The following is an 18,561-nucleotide window of genomic DNA, read 5'->3' as shown; positions in this document are numbered from 1 at the left end:
GGAGGGCAGAAAATAGGAGAGAATATCCCTTCTATGTCATGCGGAGCACCCAACGGTCCGATGTGATACGGGCCCACGCAGGGTAGAAAGGGGATACTCTGGACAAAAAGGTAAGGAGGGATGGATCCAGTTGTGGCACTGGTGCATTGTACTCGAGCGCACCTTCAAAAGGCCTGCTTCTGGGCCAAAGACAGCTTGGATTGGCCAGAGCCCTGGCATGAGGATAGGTGTGGTCTTTTCCTGCCACTCCTGTTCCTCCTCCGAGGACCTTCCTGCTGGTTTTGCAGTTGGTAGAACCGCAGGGGAGACTGTGGCTGGAAATGCTTTTGCTGAGTCACGGAGGTATGAAGGCCCAAGGATTTGAGGGTGGCCCTTGAGTCCTTTAAACTCTGGAGTCTTTTATCAGTTTTCTCTGAAAAGAGAGCCAAACCCTCGAAAGGGAGGTCCTGAATACTCTGCTGGACCTCATAGGGGAGACCAGAGACCTGCAACCAGGAACTCCTCCTCATTGCCACCCCTGTAGCCATTGCATGGATGGCTGCATCTGCCCCGTCCAACGCTGCATGTAGGGAGGCCCATGCTATCAGCTTCCCTTCCTCCACCAGCGCAAAGAATTCTGCAGAGGAGTCCTGCGGCAGCAACTCCGCAAATTTGGCCATCGCGCCGCAGGTGTTATACAAGTATCTGCTCACGATGGCCTGCTGGTTAGATATGCAGAGTTGCAACCTCCCCATCGAACAGACCTTCCTCCCAAATAGGTCTAGTTTTTTAGCCTCCTGATTTTTAGGGGAGGGTCCCTGGTAGCCCTGGCGCTCATGCTGATTGGCTGCGTCAACAACCAAGGAATTGGTGGGTGGGTGGGTATATAGATGTTCATACCCACTGGAAGTACCACCTTTCATTCCTCTTGGCCATAGGGGGCAAAGAGGTCGGGGTCTGCCAGAAGATCTTTGTGGTCTCAATGATGGTCTTAATCAGTGGCAGGGCAATGCAGGCTGGCCCAGAGGGGGTGAGGATGTCCACCATGGGGTCGGCGTTCTCTACCACCTCCTCTGCCTGGATCCCCAGGTTCTGGGCCACCCACCACTGCAGCTCCTGTAAGACCCTGCTGTCCTCCAAGGCCCGGGCCGTCGATGTCCCCACCACGGCCTTATCGGGGGAGGACGAGGACGAAAGCCCTGGTAACGGGCCTTGCTCACTCCCCTCGGCGCCGAGGGGATCATGTGGCACCCAGTGTTGCCATGTCGCTGCCTCCGCAGTTGCTGGTGCTGAGGTCGCCAGTGCCGAGGTTGCTGCCGCTGCAGCTGTCAACGGTGCCGGTGCCGATGCCGGTGCTGGAGCTCGAGGCAAAGGCAGGAGCGTCGGTGCCGCTGATGGTGCTGGTGCCAACGCCCCCCGTGGAGGGACAAAGGATGCCGACGCCACCAACACCGATGTGAATCTCGATCCCTGGCTCTGTCCCTGGCTCTGATGGTAAGCCCAGGGCATCCAGAAGGGCCTCTGTGCCAGGGGTTGCCACTGGGCAGTCCACAGTGCTGGATAGGGCTGGCAGTCACGCCAGGACCTGGACCTTCTGCTCCTGCTCCTATCAGAGTGGTAGGATTCCGCTTCCGAGGTCTCCGAGAAGGGGGACCACGGAGGAGCAGTGTTCCGCGGTGCCCGAGAGCGGTGCTGGGGACAGGGGACCGGTGTGGCTCCCTCATGTAGGTGGCCCGTGATGGGGAGAGGAGTGCCGGATATGGAGATTGGCGCACCATCCTCGCCAGCTTGCCCCTTGACAGAATTGGGGGTCAGGCAGTCGACGGCGACTTGTCCCTTCTCTGTGGGGAGGACTGCGCCGTGAGGTGCATAAGGTTCTGAGCCGCCTCAAACACCTCCGGCGTAGAGGGGAGCTGTAGCTCTCTGCCATGCTGGTCCGGAGAGCGGTGAGGACCCGGACTTGACTGGACCCCGGGGGGCAGGAGTCTACGAGACCCTGGGAGGCGGTGGGGCCGAGGTAATGTGGCCCGGTTTGGGTCTCCCTCCTGCATGCTCCTTGGGCTTCGATGGGGGAGAGTGACCCCTTTCTGGCCTCCTCTTCTTTTGGGGCACCAGGGACTAAGACTGCCTATGGGTGGAGCCGTGGCGGTGCTGAGACTCACAGAAGGCTGCCTGTGGATGGAGCCATGGCAGAGCTGAGACTCACAGAAGGCTGCCTGTGGGTGGAGCCGTGGCGGTGCTGAGACTCACAGAAGGCTACCTGTGGGTGGAGCCGTGGCAGAGCTGAGACTCACAGAAAGCTGCCTGTGGGTGGAGCCGTGGCAGAGCTGAGACTCACAGAAGGCTGCCTGTGGGTGGAGCCGTGGCAGAGCTGAGACTCACAGAAGGCTGCCTGTGGGTGGAGCCGTGGCAGAGCTGAGACTCACAGAAGGCTGCCTGTGGGTGGAGCCGTGGCAGAGCTGAGACTCACAGAAAGCTGCCTGTGGGTGGAGCCGTGGCAGAGCTGAGACTCACAGAAAGCTGCCTGTGGGTGGAGCCGTGGCGGTGCTGAGACTCACAGAAGGCTGCCTGTGGGTGGAGCCGTGGCGGTGCTGAGTCTCCTTGGAGTCCTTCCTCCATACTGGCTCATGCAGCGTCAGTGTCAGCCCACTCCGCACGGATGAGAAGGTGTTGGGCATGGGCTCTGCCAACCCCAGGGCGGATTGAGGCCGGAGTGCAGCCTCCATGAGGAGGATCTTGAGCCTTTGCTCCTGGTATTTTAAGGTCCTAGGGAGAAACCCATCACAGATCCTGCACTTCTCCTTTTGGTAGCTCTCCCCGAGACACTTCAAACAGGAAGTGTGCGGATCGCTCCTGGGCATAGATTTGCCACAGTCCTCACAGAGCTCAAACCCCGGGGACCAAGGCATGCCTGGTGCCGGGGGGCAGCAGTGGGGGGCGGGGGGGAGAACCTTCCCCCAAAGGAAACTTATGAACTAACTACTAATACTACAACTACTAAAATACTCCCAACTAAGTAGAACTATATACACCGAAGGGTGAACACTGCCAATAAAGTGCTTGCCTAGGCCAGCCAGCCGTCACTGGCAGATAGAAGGAACTGAGAGGATGGCGGGTCAGCAGGGCCCTATATCGAGCATCACGAAGGCGCGACCCCAGGGGGTGCCCAGGCTGACCCTGTGGATACTGCAAGGGAAAAAATCTTCCGGCTACCATGCACGCAGTGTGCGCACACCTAATTGGAATTCACTGGAGCAATCACTCGAAGAACTTTAGTTCTTTAAAATGTTAAAGAATTGAGCCCAAATTCCACAAGCAGATCCAGAAACCACAAATTCTTGCAAGCTAACCCTTTCCCTACTCCCACCTGCACCCCTCATATAGCTTTTTGTCCTTGTGTCTAATCTTATGGCCAGGTTCTCTGGCCTGCTCCACTCTTTTGAACCACCTGAGTGACAAGAAGGGAGCATAACCCCAGTACGGTGGGTGTTCCCAGCAGGCATACAGCTGGTGTAGTTGGCTCCTACATTTCACTTGCCCAGCCCTTGGTGTAGGGGGAATATAGAGGTAGGAAGGAGTGGCCAGATCACAATGCTTTGGCTATCCCAGCTGGTGAGCAGCTCCTTCGTGACAGCTGTCAGCTGGTGAATATTAGAGCAGTTCCCTGGGGCTGGAGCCAGGATAAGAACCAGGGAGCTGTAACCAGCTTCCTGATGGCCCCTCACCCTCCCTGCCACAGGAGAGAATCTGGGTCATAGACTGCAAACTCTGTGGGGGAGGAACAGTAATATACCCAGCAGCACACTTGGGCCCAGTATAAATAAACATATGGATAATGCTCACCATAGATTTTCTGAATTCCTTGGAGATCATCCTGTGGGAGTTTAAAGTTGTGTGTTTCCATGTACTGGTAGAAAGGAGCCATGATAGCACTGGGGTCATTGGAATGTTCCAGGCCCAGGGCATGACCCAGCTCATGGACGGCAACCAGAAAGAGATCATTCCCTACAGAGAAAACACATGTGCCAATTAACTTCCTAGCCGTTAGGTTAATAACTCTGTAACCCATAGCTGAAACTCTAGACATTCTCAATACAAGAATCAACCTTGGATATTGTGCAGCCAGTAGCAACACCACCAGCTCCTGAAAAGGGATTCTACTGCATAGCACGTACAATGTGTGGCAATATAAAAATCAATTTACAATTATGTATAGTAATTCCAGGGATATCTACACCAGTGGTTCCTTAAATTTATTGGTTCACCATATTCAAAAAGTTTGTTTGAAGTACCGCATGCACATTTCTCCTTTCTGTGCACATTTATTTGAGGCCTTAAGTTTTGATGTTCTCATAGTAAGTTATGTTTCAAATGTGGCTGGTGGAGGAAAGAAGAGAAGGGAGTTTGGCTGGTGAATCTGGGCAGAAGCATTAGAGGTCACAAAGTTAAGAGCAGGTTTCAGAGGAACAGCCGTGTTAGTCTGTGTTCGCAAAAAGAAAAGGAGGACTGGTGGCACCTTAGAGACGAACCCATTTATCTGAGCATGAGCTTTCGTGAGCTACAGCTCACTTCATCGGATGTATGATGAACGCCAATTTGTCAAAACTGAAACTTTTGGCGGGAGATCTACCAATTTCGATGACATGTTTGCTGGGATACGCTATCCCTTAATCCCATGGACCAGTGTTTCTTGGCCTTTCTAGCGCAAGAGTAGCCTTTGGGAGCTGTCTGTCATCCTCCCTCTTTTACATGGACTTTGGCCAGGGGCTGTGAACCACACTGAGCACCGAGCCCCCAGTGGTTCATGATCGCCTGATCAACCAGAATGGTGACCTTCTGACCCATGTCTAAAATAGCACTGCAGGGAGCCAACAGCTGCCAGATCAAGCTAGAGATGAGACTTTTGTGCTCTCGCCAGTCCCCAGGAGGCTTCACTGCTGAAGCAGCTACAGCACATCCTGTGTCCATACTCAAGAGGAGCTGTTTGACGATGTGCTGAAGGAGTACTCCGCCATGGAACTGGAGGCAGAAAGAGATGAGACAGCAGTAGCCCCGGAGGCTGGCAAGTTTCTGGCTCCATGTTTGTTGTTATTAATATACGAACGGGGGGGATTTCCGGTTTATGACCCAATGCAATTACAAGCTTGGGTAGCAACGTGTATCTGCTTACAGTGGAATGCAAGCCAGCGTTTTGGCATCTCCCCCACAATGTGGAATTCAAAATGGATTTCAGGAAGGGCAAATAACAGCTAAACAAGCAGTTATAAAAACATTTTTACTTGATACTTGCACATAGTTACAAAAATATGCTGGGGTGTTAAAAGTAGGAGCCTTTCATTGTCTTCCCTTTTAGTGTGCCACACTGTACAAATTGGCCAGGCCACACCATAACGAGCCATCCGTAAACTGTACTCGGGCTGAAGGGGAATGGAATGCCCGGGTAACAAATTAACTGTCTGAAATACACCAGGGGTTGTGTGCAGTCCAGAAATGTGCCAGGAAGAGGGGGGATGCTATTCAGTTCTTTATTACCGAAGTATGCTTTGGAGGTGGGGGGAGTAATTTTGGTGATGCAGTCCTTCTTATGAGCCCCAGCAGTCCCTGTGGTATGTGTCTAGTCCAAGTGTGCAGTATCAAGAGTCTATTTTGTCTGGGATAATTGCTTGTAGTCCATAGATAGATGTAGTGCAAGCAGGCTGTATTGTAGGCCGTAGCTGTACTGGGGTAACTGCAAGAATGCAGAAAACTTTCAGTAGCTTACAGGAAGACAGTAATCCACATGGAAGCTAGCGCAGCATCCTGTTGATTCCCCCATTAATTTTGATCCAATCCTGGGTGCTGATAGTTGCAAACTTCTCCCATAGTAGGAACTAGGATGGGTAGTCACATTTCAGGCAGGGCTGGGGGGTGGAGGGCATACTTTCCGGGCCTGCCTCTGTAGGTCATCACCTCACTTCACTCATGGATGTGTTGCTTCGTCATCATAAACTTGAAAACCTCTTTAGCATACATGGCTGGCTTGCCCCTGGTAGCTTAGAATACAGTATTTCTTTGCAACTCAGGAATCTCCAGAATTATGTCCTTCAAAATGTTGAATGCCTGAAAGGGTTGTGAACCATAAGTAGTAAACCACGGCAAGTGTATCGTCCTCTTCTCTCCCCCACACAAGGCTGAAATGCTCTGCAATTTTTAAAGGTATCTCATTTCTAAATTCCAACTTACCATTATGCGTGAAGGCTTCTCACTCTGCCTAACTCTCAGTTGTGCCCACGGAACATCTGGGAACTGAACTGTTGTTCTCAGAATATACTGAAGCAGAATTTTACATGTTTTGGCCTTGAGATTCCAAAGGCCCTTGAGATTCCAAAGGCTGATGATATACTAAACCTTTTCTGAAATACTGAGACAATAATGTACTGTTTCATTCCTGGTTTCAGGCCCTTCCACCTCTGCAGGCCAGCCACAGTTCAGCAGGCGTTGCACTGTCACAATGGGTCTGTCTACACTGCAATTAGACACCAGTGGCTGGCCCATGCCATCTGACTCAGGCTTGCAGGGCTTGGGCTGCAGGGCTGTTTAATTGCAGTGTAAATTTCAGGGCTTGGGCTGTGGCCCAGGCTCTAGGACACAGCAAGGTGGGAGGGACCCAGAGCTCAGGCTACAGCCTGAGCCTGAATGTCTACACTGCAATTAAACAGCCCCGCAGCCCGAGCCCTGTGAGTCCAAGTCAGATGGCATCGGCCAGCTGCGGATTTTTATTTGCAGCCTAGACATACCCCATGCAGTCAAAGAGGAAGTGTGTCTGCCACAACTGTATGGTGAACAGTCTGGACAGGGCCAATCAGCAACTTCAGTACTGAAGGGAGAAGGATTCACAGCAAGTTGAAAGGCAAAGAGAAGCTGCAGGGCACATGGAGTGATTTGCAGCTCAGTTTCTTGAGCAGGAACGTCGCTTGAGGGAGGAAGAGACAGTGCAGCAGAAAGATGTGGTGGAGAGGCTGCTTGTGCCAATGGCTCTGAGAGAGCAGGCTCCTGCTCCACCTGCATGTCCTGTGCCAACACCACCTCCTGAGTCCCTTGCATGGTGCCATGTCCTGTAGACCAGGAACCCATTGGCAAGTTCTGTGGTTGGATGGCTTAGGCAACCAGGACTTAATCTAGTTGAACTGGGCAAATGTATCCCATGCGGGCCTCCTCCGCCCATGCAGCAGCACCAAATGCATGCAAAAAGCACTAGAAGGGAAAGAAGAACGGTGGGCAGGGGACACGAAGAAGGAGGGAGCTTCAATTTTTTTGGAATGGTTTCACTGCTTTTCACTTATGCACTTTATTTTACTACTGTTTTGGTCTTTTTGTGGCACCTGACCTGCCTGTGAGTTCTCTAATACTGTCCTTTTTTAATACAGTGATGTTAACAAATAAAGGCTTTGAATTCATTAAGAAAGTTTATCACCATCACTGCATCACACCATATAGCATGTGCATTTCAAACAATAAAGACATGATAAGGCGCATCTGGGAGTCATATCCAAACAAAAAGTCTTGATGTATCTTTTCAGATCCATAATTAAAACTCACAGTTCATCTTCTGTCCCTTTGTTTACCTTATCTATTTTCTACAATTCCTAACTTCCAATTTATATTCATTACTATTAACGTCCCCTTTTTCCCATTTGTTATTTATTATTATCTCTGCCTTCACTTCCCCACTAAATCAGGTCAGTTTTTTAACTAATACAACCTTCTTTCTTGTTTATGGGATTGTGGCTTTTGGGGCATCTAGTATGGTGTTCTTGAACAATTCCCAATTATCATGCACATTTTTCTGATTAAATTCTTCCTCCCAGCTGATTTGGCCCATAATTGTTTTCAGCTTTTTGAAATTGGCCCTTTTAAAGCACTAATTATATATATCACTGGTGTGGACTTTATTCTCTTTGCACATTATAGATGTGATCAAGTCATGAACATGTACCTGAGTTATCATTAATTTTTAGATCTGTGATAAATTCCTCTTTATCTGTCAAAGTGAGGTCTAACATAGTGCAACACATTTGAGTTAGGAAATTGTCATTGATAATATTTAGAATTTCCAAGGATGCTTTAGTACTGGCAGTATGAGACCTCCAGCATCTGTCTTTCAAATTGAATCCCCCATGAGCATGAATGTGTTTTACCTACATATTATAGATAGGTGTTTAAGGAGTTGGTCATCCCATTCCCTCATGTAATTTTGTGGTCTGTATCAGACACCAACTAGTATCCCATCTTGCGCTTCATCTATTAGGACATTAAGAGCATACATAAGAACATAAGAACGACCATACTAGGTTAGACCAAAGGTCTATCTAGCCCAGTATCCTGTCTTCTGATAGAGGACAATGCCAGGTGCCCCAGAGGGAATGAACAGAACAAGTCATCATCAAGTGATTCATCCCCTGTCACCCATTCCCAGCTTCTGGCAAACGGAGACTAGGGACACCATCCCTGCCCATCCTGACTAATAGCCATTGGTGAACCTATCCTCCATTTATTTATGTAGTTCTTGTTTGAACCCTGTTATAGTCTTGACCTTCACAACATCCTCTGACAAACAGTTCCACAGGTTGATTGCATTGTGTGAAGAAATACTTCCTATTCTTTGTTTTAAACCTGCTCCCTGTTCGTTGCATTTGGTGACCCCTAGTTCTTGTGTTATGAGGAGTAAATAACATTTCCTTATTTACTTTCTCCACACCAGTCATGATGTTATAGATCCTCCCTGAGTCATTTCTTTTCCAAGTTGAAAAGTCCCAATCTTATTAATCTCTCCTCAAATGGAAGCTTTTCCGTTCCGCTAATAATTGTTGTTGCCCTTTTCTGAACCTTTTCCAATTCCAATATATCTTTTTTTGAGATGGGACAACCACATCTGCATGCAGCATTCAAGATGTGTCTTTACTATGGATTTATATAGAGGCAATGTGATATTTTCTGTCTTATTATCTATCACTTTCTTAATGATTCCCAACATTCTGTTAGCTTTTTTGACTCCCGCTGCACATTGAGTGGATGTTTTCAGAGAAGTATCCACCATGACTCCAAGATCTCTTTCTTAAGCGGTAACAGGTAATTTAGATCCCATCATTTTAGATGTATAGTTGGGATTATGTTTTCCAATGTGCATTACTTTGCATTTGTCAACATTGAATTTCATCTGCCATTTTGTTGCCCAGTTACCCAGTTTTGTGAGATCCCTTTGTAGCTCTTTGCAATTTGCTTTGGACTTAGCTATCTTGAGTAGTTTTGTATCATCTGCAAATTTTGCCACCTCACTGTTTACCCCCTTTTCCAGATCATTTATAAATATGTTGAATAGGACTGGTCCCAGTGTAGACCCCTGGGGGACACCACTATTTATCTCTCTCCATTCTGAAAACTGACCATTTATTCCTACTCTTTGTTTCCTATCTTTTAACCAGTTACCGATCCACAAGAGGACCTTCCTTCTTATCCCATGACAGCTTACTTTACTTAAGAGCCTTTGGTGAATACATTATATTCACTGCATCCCCCCATCCACATACTTATTGACCCCCCCCTCAAAAATTCTAGTAGATTGGTGAGGCATGATTTCCCATTACAAAAACCATGTTGACTCTTCCCCAACAAATTATGTTCTTCTATGTGCCTGACAATTGTGTTCTATATTATAGTTACAACCAGCTTGCCTGGTACTGAAGTCATGCTTACTGGCCTGTAATTGCCAGGATCACCTCTGGAGCCCTTTTTAAAAATTGGAATCACATTAGCTATTCTCCAGTCATTTGGTACAGAAGCTGATTTAAAAGATAGGTTACAAACAACAGTTAGTAGTTCTGCAATTTCAGATTTGAGTTCCTTCAGAACTCTTTGGTGAATCCCATCTGGCCCTGGTGACTTATTACTGTTTAATTTATCAATTTTTTCTAAAACCTCCTCTAATGACACCTCAGTCTGGGACAGTTCCTCAGATTTGTCATGTAAAAAGAATGGCTCAGGTTTGGGAATCTCCCGCACATCCTCAGCTGTGAATACCAATGCAAAGAATTCATTTAGTTTCTCTGCAATGGCCTTATTGTCCTTAAGTGCTCCTTTAGCATCTCGATCATCCAGTGGCCCCATTGGCTGTTTAGCAGGCTTCCTGCTTCTGATGTACTTAAAAATGTTTTTTTGCTGTTACTTTTTGAATCTTTGGCTAGCTGTTCTTCAAATCCTTTTTTGACCTTCCTAACTATATTTTTTACACTTCACTTGCAGGAGTTTATACTCCTTTTTATTTTCCTCACTAGGATTTAACTTCCACTTTTTAAAGGATGCCTTTTTACCTCCCACTGCTTCTTTTACTTTGTTGTTTAGCCACGGTGGCATTTTTCTGGTTCTCTTACTAAGTTTCTTAATTTGGAGTATACATTTCAGTTGAGTCTCTACTATGGTGTCTTTAAAAAGTTTCCATGAAGCTTGCAGAGATTTCACTTTTTACACTGTACCTTTTAATTTCTGTTTAACAAACTTCCTCATTTTTGTGTAGTCCCCCTTTCTGAATTTAAATCCTACAGTGTTGGGCTGCTGTGGTGTTTTCTCTGCTACAGGGATGTTAAATTTAATTATATTATGGTAACTATTACCAAGCGCTCCAGCTATATTCACCTCTTGGACCAGATCCTGTGCTCCACTTAGGACTAAATCAAGAATTGCCTCTCCTCTTGTGGGTTCCAGGACCAGCAGTCATTTATGGTGTCAAGAAACTTTATCTCTGCATCCCGTCCTGAGGTGACATGTACCCAGTCAATATAGGGATGGTTGAAATCCCCCATTATTACTGAGTTTTTATTTTTATAGCCTTTCTAATCTCCCTGAGCATTTCACAGTCACTATCACCATCCTGGTCAGGCAGTCAGTAGTATATCCTGACTGCTATATTCTTATTATTCGAGCATGGAATTACTATTCATAGAGATTCTATGGTATAGTTTGGTTCATTTAAGATTTTTACTTCATTTGACTCTATTCTTTCTTCCTCATATAGCCACTCCCCTACCAGCACAACCTGTTCTGTCCTTCCAATATATTTTGTACCCTGGTATTAGTGTGTCCCATTGATTATCCTCATTCCACCAAGTTTCTGTGATGCCTATTATATCAATATCCTCATTTAATACAAGGCACCCAAGTTCACCCATCTTATTATTTAGACTTCTAGAATTGGTATATAAGCGCTTTAAAAGCTCTCACTTTTTAGCTGTCTGCCAATTGAATGGGACTCTTTTTCATTTGACTGTTTCTCACCAGATCCTACCCGTATTTTATCATCTTCCATCCTCTCCTCCTTACCAGGACATAGAGAATCTCCATGAATAGATCCTCCCCTAAGAGATGTCTCTATCCGAACCACGTGCTCCTCTTCACCTGTCGGCTTTCCCCCAGCCGTTAGTTTAAAAACTGCTCTAGACCTTTTTAATTTTAAGTACCAGCAATCTGGTTCCATTTGGTTTAGGTGGAGCCCATCCTTCCTGTATTGGCTCCCGCTTTCCCCTAGTTCCTAATAAATAGAAACCCCTCCTCCCTACACCATCATCTCATCCATGCATTGAGCCCTGCAGTTCTGCCTGTCTAACTGGCCCTGTGTGTCGAACTGGAAGCATTTCAGAGAATGCTACCATGGAGGTCCTGGACTTCAATCTCTTACCTAGCAGCCTAAATTTGGCCTCCGGAACCTCTCTCCTATTCTTCCCTATGGCTTGTCAGTGACTTGGAAATAGGAAATTCTATTTTTGACATACACTGCTACACCTTACCCCGCTTAATCCTTCCTAAATTAGGTTATAACCATTTATTTTAACATTTAACTCATATGAGTTATCCCATCAGTAATATCAACTAGATAAAATTTATGCTCATAAATGAGCAATTCCAAATCCTCTTCCTTGTTACCCAGGCTCCTAGCATTGTTGTATACGAAATTCAAGAATTTTGTCTCTTCTTGCCTTTTGGATTCTAGTCCAAAGCTTCTGTGTTTTTCTGTCATAGTTCAGGCACCATCAAAGCAAACATCAACCCAGCCGTGCCTATCCAACTCACGTGGAAGAACTGATTGTTGGATAGTGTCAAACATGTTGTGTCCCTCTAGCACATACTGTCAGTGGAAAGTGAAACAGGTAGTCCTCTTGCATCGCTCCTTCCCACTCAGATTGGACAACAGATAAAAGCTGTGCACAGGAAGACATATCTGTAGTGTCCTCCTATTGTACTGAGAAGTACTGGCTTTCCTGAACTCTTCTGCACAGCTGTTTCTGAACATCTGCCACATCACAAACTTGTTGTCTGACTGCATCTTTGGAGAGGGGAATGGCTGTCATGTTTATTGCTAGCAGCAAGTCCCAACATAACACTGATGACATCTGAGGCACAGGACACAATGAGTATTCTCTCAGTTCTCTGAGTCTTGGCAGCTTTCGCAATTTACCGTGACACTAACTCTGATGTTTACAGCACTGACATCAACAAAATAGTCTTCTGATTCTGTAAGCCTGTACATTTTCCCTTGAAGAATTCAGTGGTTATTTTTATAAAGTTGGTCTTCAAATGAATCAGCGTGCCCCCCCTTTAAAGGCCATGTGAACACCTCAGAATCCCTTGACCACTACTGTGAAAACCCCTTTACAGTATTACGGTAACTGAGGGTCATGCTAGGATATTGTAATAGGGCTTCTGGGGTACTGCCCCCTTGTGGACCTTCTGTGCACAACTCACTCAGCTGTGGATCTCCACTGGTATGTCTCTGTCCCAATAAGGTACAGGAGAGTGGTGCTTTGGTCCACCAGCCAAAGAAACCTCCAGTCTGGCATTAGTGGATTTAAACACCCTTTTGGGGGTGTTTAAGATTCTAAGGTAATGAGGAACAAAATCAGGGTCATTCCACAAACCTTTGTTGGAGCCCCACCCTTCTATTCAGGGCTGGTCTCTCAATCTGTTCGTCAGCCAATTCCCTTCTCAGGATCTACTCATCCCTTCCAGGAGAGTTGATCCAGCCAGCACGTGCGCTCCATCCCCGGGCTGCAACCAGGCTTCAATCCCACCAAGAGAAGCAGATTTTTGTCCTTCCTGTTCAGTGCTGAACTAGGCTAGACTCTCTTCTTTTATCTCCCTTTCTATGCCTGATACTGGCTTGAGGTGTAGCAGGGTGGGCCAACTGGATCTTCGGACTTTCCCCAATCCCTTCTTAGCCGGTGGAGAACCTGACTGCCTCCTAAACTCCCTCATTGCTGGTGCGGGGCATCTCTGCCCCATCACAGATGTGTCTTGTTTTGAGTCTCCCAAAGAGGAAAATCAGGCTTCAAGTGGCAGATGATAGAAGAGTTATGAAAAGGTCACAAAAGGAGAATGAATATGACCCTCCTCTGCTGCCTGGTGCCATAGAACACTTTGGGGAGCATGCACTGGAATCCAGTTAATGTGTGTGTGTGTGTGTGTAAGTGTGTAAGCTGGAGAGCAAAAGGTAATTGCAAGTCCTAGGAAGTCAGGGTGACAAAAGAAAATGCGGGGTGCCTAGCTGCAGCAAAACAGTAAATTCCATGGCAATAATCTTGAATTCTGTGGTGTAATGTAAATGTTAAATTCCAACTGGCAGAGTCCACAGATTTTGACTGTGATGGATGCTGCCATTCACACCTCTCAAAAGTTCTCTGAGGATTCAGGCAAGCATTACTGCATCAGTTTGTGTTCATTTCACATTTTCAATTTATCTCCACAAGTATAAGCTTTAGAAACAATTTTATTTGAGGAAAAGGAAAGAATGGGCTGGGGCAGGGGGTTGGGGTGCGGGAGAGGGCTCAGGGTGCAGGTTCACGGCGGTGCTTACCGCAGCTCCCAGGAAGTGGCCACCAGGTCCCTGCAGCCCCTATGTGCAAGGGTGGCCAGGGAGGCTCTGCGCGCTGCCCATGTGCCCACAGGTGCTGCCCCGCAGCTCCCATTGGTTGCAGTTCCCAGCCAATGGGAGCTGTGAAGCTGACCCTCAGGGCAGGGGCAGCTTGCGGAGCCGCCCATGTGTCTAGGGGCTGCAGGGACTTGGTGGCCACTTCTGGGAGCCATGCGGAACTAGGGCAGACAGGGAGCCTACCTTAGCTCTGGGCCCCCACTGCACCGTTGACCAGACTTTTAATGTCCCAGTCGGCAGTGGCAACCGGAGCCTCCAGGTCAAAAACCGAACACCTGGCAACCCTAAGTTAAGCACAGGTTACCACCCAAAACAAAGGGATAAGTGAGACAGCTCAGGAATGTATTGTCTAAATACTAAAGTGGATTTACTCCTGCTGGGAGAGGCTGTATCTGTGCTCTGCGAACAAGGCCAGGATCTTTAAATACAGTAGCCTATATCCATATTCAGATACTTGTCTAAGCCCTGGTCTACACTATGGGGTTAGGTCAAATGTAGCCGCATTAGGTCGATTTTAAAATGAATGCGTCTATACAACCAACCCTGTTCCGTCGACCTAAAGGGCTCTTAAAATCGACTTCTGTACTCCTCCCTGGCAAGGGGAATAGCGCTAAAATTGACCTTGCTAGGTCGAATTTGGGGTAGTGCAGATGCAATTAGATGGTATTGGCCTTGGGAGCTATCCCAGAGTGCTCCAATGTGACCGCTCTGGTCAGCACTTTGAACTCTGATGCACTAGCCAGGTACACAGGAAAAATCCTAGGAAATTTTGAGTTTCATTTCCTGTTTAGTCAGCATGGCGAGCTCAGCAGCACAGGTGACCATGCAGTTCCCCCCAGAATCGCAAACGAGCTCCAGCATGGACCAAACGGGAGACACTGGATCTGATTGCTGTATGGGGAGAAGAATCTGTGCAGGCCGAACTCTGATCAAAAAGAAATGCTAATATATATGCCAAAATTGAACAGGGCATTGTGGAGAAAGGCTACAACAGGGACACACAGCAGTGCCACGTGAAAGTTAAGGAGCTCACGCAAGCCTACCAAAAGACAAAGCAGGCAAATGATCGGTCCAGGTCAGAGCCCCATGCATGCCGCTTCTATGATCAGCTAAATGACATTCTGGGGGGGACCCTACCACTGCCCCACCACTGTCCATGGACACCTGCAAGGGGGGAGTCTCACTCAACAGGGAGGAGGATTTTGTGGATGAGGAAGAGGGGGAGGAGGGGAGGAGAATGCGCAGCCCTATTACAATTGAATCCGTTCTCCCCGACAGCCAGGGTCTTTTCATCACTCTGGAGCTAATACCCTCCCAAGGTGGGATTCCCTGACCCTGAAGGCAGAAAAGGCACCTCTGGTGAATGCACATTTGTAACTACAGTACAGGGTTTAAAAGCAATAGTGTTTAATGTTTGATTTGCCCTGAAGAATTGGGATGCATTCGCGGCCAGTACAGCTACTGGAAAAGTCTGTTAGCATGTCTGGGGATGGAGCAGGAATCCTCCAGGTCATCTCCATGAAGCTCTCCTGGAGCTACTCTGAAAGCTTTTGCAGATGGTTTCTGGGAAGGGCTGCCTTATTTCGTCCTCCACGGTAGGACACTTTACCACGCCAAGCCAGTAGCAAGTAGTCTGGAATCATTGCAGCACAAAGCATGGCAGTGAATGGTCCTGGGTTTTGGTCGCATTCAAGCAACATTCAGTCTTTATCTTTCTGTGTTAGCCTCTGGAGAGTGATATCAGTCATGGTCACCTGGTTGAAATAGGGGAATAAGGGAACAGTAAAAGGACCCCGCTCATGCTGGTTGTTTGCACTTGGCTAAAAGGGATCATCCCGGAGAATAGCCACGCGGTGGGGTAGGGGGAGGTGTGTGCTGCACATCCACCCAAAAACGACAGCCCCTCCTTTTAAATGTGAAACCTATCCAGCATTGCTTGCTATGGGAAAGGATGGCGCTCCAGTTTGAAACTATTCCCACATGTTATGAAGGCAGAAGACGCCAACCCCGCGTACCAAAAGGCTTACCATGGCTGCCTGGAAACCGAGTTCTGTTGCCCAGCTGTGTGTGATATGTCACCATACTGGCAGGTGTGCAATAAAAAAGGCAAAATGTGACCTTGTACCTAAAGCACATGTGCTGTCTGCTGTGAATTACTTGATTTACTGTGAAAAAGTCTCCCTTTTGTTCTCAGAAATGTATCATCTTAAGTTTTACTCTCCCTTTTTATCTCCCCCCAGATGCAAATGTTTCTATGCTCCCCCATCTTCTCCGTCCCTGAGGTTATCGCAGATTAGGAGGCGAAAAAAATGCACTCGCGATGACATGTTTTCCGAGCTCATGCAGGCCTCCCACACTGATAGGGCACAGCTTAATGCATGGAGGCATTCAGTGGCAGAGGCCAGGAAAGCATCAAGTGAGTGCGAACAGCAAAGGCAGGAGGTGATGCTGAGGCTACTGCGGGAGCAAACGGACATGATGAAGCGTCTGCTGGAGCTGCTGGAAAGCCAACAGGAGCACAGACCCCCTGCTGCATTCATTGTAAAATCGCCTGCACTCCTCCCCAAGTTTCATATCCTCCTCACCCAGACGCCCAAGAAGGCGGGGGAGGAGGCTCCAGGCACCCAGCCACTCCACTCCAGAGGATGGCCCAAGCAACTGAAGGCTGTCATTCAAACAGTTTTGATTTGTAGTGTGGCTACAATAAGCAATGTGGCCTTGTTCTTCCCGCCTCCCACACCCCAACCCATCCGGGCTACCTTGTCAGTTATCTCACTTTTTAAAAAATTAATATAGAAAGAATGCATGGTTTCAAAACAATAGTTACTTTATTTCCTTTGCCAGCTGTGATCGAAGGGGGGAGGGTAGTTGGCTAACAGGGAATTAAAATCAACAAAGGGGGCGGGTTTGCAGCAAGGAAAAACATACACAGCTGTCACACTGTAGCCTGGCCAGTCATGAAACTGGTTTTCAAAGCCTCTCTGATGCGCAGCGCACCTAGCTGTGCTCTTCTAATTGCCCTGGTGTCTGGCTGCTCAAAATTGGCTGCCAGGCGATTTGCCTCAACCTCCCACCCTGCCATAAACGTCTCCCCCTTACTCTCACAGATATTACAGAGCACACAGCAAGCAGCAATAACAAAGGGAATGTTGGTTGTGCTGAGGTCTAACCTAGTCAGCAAACAGCGCCAGCAAGCTTTTAAATGTCCAAAGGCACATTCTACCACCATTCTGCACTTGCTCAGCCTATAGTTGAACTGCTCCTTACTACTGTCCAGGGTGCCTGTGTATGGCTTCATGAGCCATGGCATTAAAGGGTAGGCTGGGTCCCCAAGGATAACTATTGGCATTTCAACATTCCCAACAGTAATTTTCTGGTCTGGGAAGTAAGTCCCTTCTTGCAACTGCTCAAACAGCCCTGAGTTCCTAAAGATGCGAGTGTCATGCACCTTTCCCAGCCATCCCACGTTAATGTCGGTGAAACGTCCCTTGTGATCCATCAGTGCTTGCAGCACCATTGAGCAGTACCCCTTGCGGTTTACATACTGATTGGCAAGGTGGTCCGGTGCCAACACAGGGATATGCGTTCCGTCTATCGCCCCACTACAGTTAGGGAACTCCATTGCAGCAAAGCCATCCACTATGACCTGCACATTTCCCAGAGTCACTACCGTTGATAACAGAATGTCAGTGATTGCATTAGCTACTTGGATCACAGCAGTCCCCATAGTAGACTTGCCCACTCCAAATTGATTCCCGACTGACTGGTAGCAGTCAGGCGTTGCAAGCTTCCACAGGGCTATCGCCACTCGCTTCTCAACTGTCAGGGCAGCTCTCATCTTGGTATTCCTGCGCTTCAGGGTGGGGGAAAGCAACACACAAAGTTCAAGAAAAGTGGTCTTACACATGTGAAAGTTTCGCAGCCACTGTGTATCATCCCATACCTGCAACACTATGCTGTCCCACCAGTCTGTGCTTGTTTGCCAGGCCCAGAATCAGTGTTCCACTGTATCAGCCAGCCCCACTGCCACCATGATGTCCCAATTGCCACAGCCCATGCTTTCAGGAATGTCTGTGTCCATGTCCTCATCACAATCGTCCTTGTGCTGGCGTCTCTTAGCCCGATTCTGCACATACTCCAGGATAATGTGCGAGGTGTTTACAATGCTCACAACAGCAGTGCTGAGCTGAGCGGGCTCCATGCTTGCCGTGCTATGGCGTCTGCACAGGTCAGGAAAAAAGGAAAAACCCAGGAACCCAGGAAAAAAGGCGTGAAACGATTGTCTGCCGATGCTTTCATGGAGGGAGGGAGGAAGGGAGGGGCGACTGACAACGTACCCAAAACCACCCTCGACAATGTTTTTACCCCATCAGGCATTGGGTGCTTAACCCAGAATTCCAATGGGCAGCGAAGACTGCAGAAACTGTGGGATAGCTACCCACAGTGCACCACTCCGTAAGTCAATGCTAGCCATGGTATTGAGGTCACACTCCGCCGACTTAATGTGCTTAGTGGGGACATACATAATCAACTGTATAAAATCGACTTCTAAAAATCGACTTCTATAAAATCGACCTAATTTTGTAGTGTAAACATACCCTAAGTGGCTTGATTATACAAAGTGCTGG

The 18,561-nt window shown here is 47.8% G+C and overlaps 1 protein-coding gene across 10 annotated transcripts in view; it reads right to left on the bottom strand.

Moving 5' to 3' along the window:
• The window catches only part of MMP24 (matrix metallopeptidase 24), a 157,347-nt gene that overhangs the window by 50,240 nt on the left and 88,546 nt on the right, over positions 1-18,561 (bottom strand). For 9 of the 10 annotated variants that reach the window (XM_048820009.2, XM_048820014.2, XM_048820011.2 and 6 more), the window contains one exon: positions 3,823-3,984. The exons of the other annotated variant lie outside the window; for it this stretch is intronic. In XM_048820009.2, coding sequence (XP_048675966.1) covers positions 3,823-3,984 — 162 coding nt within the window. The remainder of the gene's footprint in view (positions 1-3,822; positions 3,985-18,561) is intronic. 10 annotated transcript variants of the gene reach the window in all.

The sequence above is a fragment of the Caretta caretta genome, chromosome 13 (assembly GCF_965140235.1).
Source record: "Caretta caretta isolate rCarCar2 chromosome 13, rCarCar1.hap1, whole genome shotgun sequence".
NCBI classification, from domain to species: Eukaryota; Metazoa; Chordata; order Testudines; family Cheloniidae; genus Caretta; species Caretta caretta.
Note: the sequence above shows the minus strand (reverse complement) of the source record. Positions and strands in the feature narration are given on the sequence as shown.